Source organism: Lactuca virosa, chromosome 6, assembly GCF_052849685.1.
Source record: "Lactuca virosa cultivar CGN04683 chromosome 6, Lactuca_virosa_CGN04683_v6, whole genome shotgun sequence".
Taxonomy (NCBI): domain Eukaryota; kingdom Viridiplantae; phylum Streptophyta; class Magnoliopsida; order Asterales; family Asteraceae; genus Lactuca; species Lactuca virosa.
The window spans coordinates 85574722-85580595 of record NC_136431.1 but is presented as its reverse complement, the minus strand read 5'-3'; the positions used below and the strand labels follow the sequence as shown (position 1 = coordinate 85580595).

Below are 5874 nucleotides of genomic sequence, written 5' to 3'. Positions count from 1 at the left end.
GACTTTGGGTGGTGTAGCATTTTTTCTTTATTTTGTTAAGAACAATTTAAAATTTAATTAAAAATGTTTTAATTTATGGCATATGTGACTAAGAATGCAAACAGCTTTGAAATGGATGCTTTGTTGTATCATACATTGCGAATGAAAATGGATTTTAGTTAGTTAATTAATCATTCTCAACCATTTACTATGACAAATATTTGTTCTTTTTAGGGTTTAGGTCATTTTTAGTCACTTAACTTTTGGTTTTGTACTCATTTGGTCACTTAACTCTTTTTAAGTTTTAAAAGGTCATCAAACTTTTGGTTTTGTACTCATTTAGTCACTTAACTTTTGGTTTGGTCACATTTAGTCACCTAACTTTTAAAATTGTGCTCATTTAGTCACTAAACTTTTAAATTTTTTCAAAAGTTTAGTGACTAAATTAGCACAATTTTAAAAGTTAGGTGACTAAATGAGCACAAATCTAAAAGTTAAGTGACTAAATGTGACCAAACCAAAAGTTAAGTGACTAAATGAGCACAAAGTCAAAAGTTTGATGACCTTTTAAAACTTAAAAAGAGTTAAGTGACCAAATGAACACAAAACCAAAAGTTAAGTGACCAAAAATGACCTAAACCCTTCTTTTTAGTGTTTGTATTTTTGTTTTTTGAGATAATGATTTATGAGAGTAACGAACTCTTTTTTTTACATCATTTACTATTGAACTTGTTTATGGTGTTCAAAAAAATCATCATTGACTGTTTTCCGGCAACTTTGACATCTTTGGCAACTCCCCGGTCATCTCTCTTACGAATATCCCGTCAACATGAGTTTTTTGACTAGGTGTTGGCACATCATATTAGATTTTTTTGGAAATTGTCATGAAAACAAATTTTGGAAAATTTTATTGAAAATGATTTTGGGTTCAAATGATTTCAGGAACTTAAGACATGCATGAACAGAGGAAATTAAGATCTGCAAATCGATTTCAGGAACATGCTTTTCGGTTCAAATGATTTTAGAATGAGATATATTCTCGAGTTCATCGCAAACGTGATCTGAAGGGATTTGTTGAAAGGTTTTTTGTGGTTGGTTCATCAGAAAGGAGAACTAAAAGGGTTTTTTTTTTTTTTTTTTTTTTTTTATCTTCTTCTTCTGAACTCATGTTATTGAATTTATCAGAAACAAGAACTCATGTTCTTCGGATCAGAAGGGGTTTTATGAGCGGTTCATTGGAAACGAGATTTGTTATTATATTCATCATAAACAAGAACTCATTCAAGAATCGATTCTTCAAAAAGAACTTATATCCAAGAACTCCAGAAAACTCATGTTGGCAAAATCGTCGAAAACCAGCTAAATGTGAACACTAAAAACAAGGATAATGGTAAATGGTGTAAAATAGCTGGTCATAATGATCTTGTTTGAAAGTCAAATACAAGTTAAATTGTAAAAAGCGTACAAAAAAAACAACTAAATGTTAACAAAAACAAAAGTTCGTCATCCTTATATGTCATTAACCCTTTTTTTCTATACTTTTATCATGAACATGTTTAATGTTATGATTTTCTCTTTCTTTATAAAGCTAGATATCTATTTTGGTTCCGAGTTTTCTACAAATAACAAACCCTACCATTTACGTTTATCAAATATATATATATATATATATATATATATATATATATATTAACTTATGGTTCTAAACATTTGTTGAAAGCCTCATAATTCATTGAGAAAACTGCAAAATGGTGTAGTTTCAACTTTTCTTCGACCAAGGTCCAAAAAAATTTCAACTTGCAAAAATAAAGACCGTTTACAAACGTTAATCCAACTTTAACAACCCTTCCACGGATAATAAAAAAACAAACCCAAAACAATCTACACCTTTCATCATACATAAACCATTCCAAATATTCTAATTCCCTAAAATATTACATTTTGGCTCGAACTTTTTCACTAAGTTCCCTCCTTAGCAGTTTCCCTGAAGCCGATTTTGGCACACTGTTTACAAATGTCACTCTCTTCAATCTTTTATAAGGTGCAACCTGTAATGATAATATTCCAATAAGTATTGTTTTTTTTTTCTTTTTTTTTTTAAATAATATAAAATATCACAAATATTTACCTCTTTAGCGATAAATTTCTTAACATCTTCTTCCGTCAATGAACTGTTTGGAGACCGGACCACAAATGCAATCGGGACCTCACCAGCTTCCGCATCAGGAAACCTTCCAGACAGAATTTTAAACCGATTACATCATAAAAACAAATCTAAAAAAATAGCAAATTGTAAAAAAAAAAATAGCAATTTACTTTTAACCATTTTTACTGATATGAGCAATATACTTCAATTTTTACCCATAATAGCAAGTACACTTACTTACGGTTTTAACCCAATAAAGCAATTTTAACATGGAAAACTACTAACTTCTTACCATTTGATTTTTTTTTTTTGCTTATGTGGCAATACAAATATACAATTGACAAATCAGTGTTCGAATATTGCTATTATGGGTAAGAAATAAAATATATTATTCATATTGGTAAAAATGGTAAACCACATTGCTATTTAAAATTGTAAATATGCATAAAATTCTGAAAAGATTGTCTTTTTGGCTTACGGAATCACTGCAGCATCCAAAATTTCAGAATGCGAAAGGAGAACTGCTTCAAGCTCTGCTGGAGCAACCTTAAAAATATGAAACATAAATCCAAGATTAAATAATCCTTTTTTTTTCCAAAAAAAATACAAAAAAAAAAATACATATTACATTTTTTTTTTACCTGAAAACCCTTGTACTTAATGAGTTCTTTAATTCGGTCAACCACAAATAGTTGACCATCATCATCAAAATACCCAAGATCCCCCGTATGCACAAAACCCTGTTTATCTATCGTCAGCTTTGTAGCCTGAGCATTATTGAGATAACCTGAAAATTAAGATTATATATATTACTAAAAAATAAAAATCATCGTGAAATATATTTAATATATAATTAAATTAAACGTACCTTGCATCATATTAGCTCCTCGAACCCATATTTCACCCATTTGATTAACGGGAAGAGGTTTTCCAGTATCGACACTAACTATTTGAGCCTCGACACCTGGAATAAGTCTCCCTGCGGATCCAGAGTGACGTGGGCCCATGATTGGACTTTCCACAGAGACAACTCCAGTTGTTTCAGTCATACCATATCCCTGTTGGGTTTCTTGATTTTGTTACTTATTTTCAAGATTTATAAAGAAAAATGAAAAATTAAAGCAAAATGATGTTTCAATTTTGACTTTGATGGGTTTAATAGGTTAAGCGGTTAATCAAGATAGCTATGCATGGATGTTTCTTTTTGACGTGATCAAACAGATAAATTTTATACATAAAAAACAAAAGGGTAAAATAGTCATTTTCACCATTCAACACACGTAGTCAGATACATAATCAAATAACATGTTTTCATTAACTTCTAACTCAGATAGCATGATAAATATTGTGTTTCAAGAGGGCAAAATGGTTATTTTCTTGAATTCAGAATCCAAAAAAGAAACAAAAAGGACCGAGTGTTACAACGCTTTATCCACTCAACATCATTATCCACAAGAAAAAGCAGATTGTACGTACAACCTTTTTATAAAGTTTAGTTAAGCCCATTTTGTGTTGTCTTTTGTATATATATTAAAATTGTAACAGGCATAACATGTTTAATTCAAGGTGTCACCCAAGATTACTTGACTTTGTTGACATATTTTCAAGATTCATATAAGAAATTAAGAATCACAATATCATGTGCTAAATTAAGTTTAAAATGGGTAGAACATATGAAAAGACCAAAATAACATGACCCAAATAGGCAAAAAGGATCATATGATTACTAATTTGCCCATGTGCATAACAATCGAACAAATACAATCACAAAACAAGATCATTAAACGTATATAAGCTCGAATGAATTGGAAGTTTACCTGAAGAATCAAAACATGTGGGAACTTTTTGGCACACTCCTCCATTAATTCTTTCCCCAAAGGTGCAGCGCCTGAACCGATTTGCTTCAAAGAAGAGAGATCAAACTTCTTCACTACATCGTGTTTAGCTAAAGCAAGTATAACAGGGGGAACAACCCATAAATGGGTCACTCTATATTTCTCGACGTTCTTTAATACCCCTTCAAAATCAAATTTCCCCATTGATACGATGGAGTTTCCTTCCTGTAATTGGGAATATAATATAACCCCAAGTCCAAATATATGAAACATGGGCAAGAAACATATGTATCTGTAGTATTTCTCCCCCATTAATCGTTGATCAGAAGTTATCATCTGTGAAACTGAGATGAAATTCCTATGGGTTAAAACGACGCCCTTACTAACACCGGTTGTCCCAGAAGAGTACAATAAGGCCGCAGTATCGTCTCCTCGAATCGAAACATTAGGGAGTTCTGAAACTGAAGGGGATTTTGAAATTAAGTCTTTGTATGAAAAACTTCCTTTTCTTGGAGTTTCTGATCCTAAAAACACAACCGGCAGACCAAAGTTTTGAACTTTTTGGTACAATTCTGGAACAGTGATGATGAGTTTGGGTTTGGAGTCTTTGAGTTGCTTCGATAGCTCGCCGACAGTGTACTGGGGGTTGACGGTGGTGGCGATGGCGCCGAGAGCGATGACAGAGTATAGAGAGACGGGGTATTGGATTGAGTTGGGGGCGAAGATGAGGACGACGTCGTTTTTAGCGATTCCCAGTTGGGTGTTCAAGGCGTGAGAGAGCTTGGCGACGGTGGTTTTGAATTCGGAGAAAGTGAGGGTTTCGCCGGAGTCGGAGTCGATTAATGCGGGTTTGTTTGGGTAAGATGAAACGTTACGGAAGAGGAAGGAAATCATTGATGTGTGGGGTTTTGCTGGGATGACTAGTGGTGGCCGGAGTGATCGGAATATTCCGTCGCGGCCATACCCGGATTTCTCCATTGACCTTGTGTGTGATAATCAGTGATGAGATGACTGACGAAAGATGAGCAATTTGCACCAAATGATCTCTCCAAGTGCTCATCATCTTGATTTCATCTGACATCTTATACTCGTCAATCTTGGCTGGTGACGAGTGTAAATTTTGTCTTTTTTCTAATTTTCATTGAGAAATTCCAAAAAATAGAAAGCATTTTTTTTAAACAGCTTACGTCAAAAACCATTTGGTTAACCATAAAGTTTGATTTTATTTTTAAAATAAGTAATAACCATCATATAAAATTTCTTTATTATATAAAAACTATATAGTTTGAAAATTTTCCATTTAATCATTTCATGAAAAAAAATCAATTTAAGATTTGAAAGTTTAATCGGAAAAAAACCATTTAAAAAAAAACAAATTCATTAATGAAAAAATTAGGATAATGTTGGGATAATGACTTGAGAGGATAACAAACTTTCGACTTTGTTTACATTTAGTCACTAAACTTTTTTTCATTATCTATTTGTCACTGAACTATTGAAACTGTTCACATTTTACCATTATAACCGGTTGTTACCGGTCATAAGGGTAAAATGTGAACAGTTTCAATAGTTCAGTGACAAATAGATAATGGAAAAAATTTTAGTGACTAAATGTGAACAAAGTTGAAAGTTCGTTTCACTCTCAAAAAATTCAATAACTAAATGTGAACAAACTTTCCTCTTGTATTATGGTTTAGCAAATTATGTATTTTTGTTAAATTTTAACAACATTTGTTGATTAAGAAATCTATGAAGAAAAAAAAACTCGAAAAGGTATAAAAAACATAAAAAAAAAACCAACATTATATGTATAAGTTTTATGTTATAAAACTATGCAATATTATATGTATAAAAATTTAGTGACTAAATATAAACAATTTCAATAGTTCAGTGACAAATAAAGAATGAAAAAAA

At 31.7% G+C, this 5874-nt stretch overlaps 1 protein-coding gene across 1 annotated transcript; it reads right to left on the bottom strand.

The window, feature by feature from the left end:
• Window positions 1-1733: 1733 nt before the first annotated feature.
• On the bottom strand, window positions 1734-5032 carry LOC145119525 (putative CoA ligase CCL7). Its single transcript, XM_079055191.1, has 6 exons — window positions 3943-5032; window positions 2994-3183; window positions 2767-2912; window positions 2604-2671; window positions 2108-2210; window positions 1734-2027 (listed from the first exon to the last, which is right to left on the bottom strand). Exons 1-6 carry the CDS (start codon window positions 4936-4938, stop codon window positions 1914-1916), a joined length of 1617 nt encoding a protein of 538 aa, XP_078911317.1. The 5' UTR covers window positions 4939-5032; the 3' UTR covers window positions 1734-1913.
• Between the last annotated feature and the right edge of the window lie 842 nt (window positions 5033-5874).

Bases quoted from the DNA above. Each gene is read 5' to 3' on its own strand.
- LOC145119525 (XM_079055191.1), bottom strand. From the start codon at position 4,938: ATGGAGAAATCCGGGTATGGCCGCGACGGAATATTCCGATCACTCCGG. The intron at 2,913-2,993 runs GTACGTTTAATT...CTTAATTTTCAG, and splicing joins AGGAGCTAATATGATGCAAG to GTTATCTCAATAATGCTCAG. The intron at 2,211-2,603 runs GTAAGCCAAAAA...TCTGTCTGGAAG, and splicing joins TTGGATGCTGCAGTGATTCC to GTTTCCTGATGCGGAAGCTG.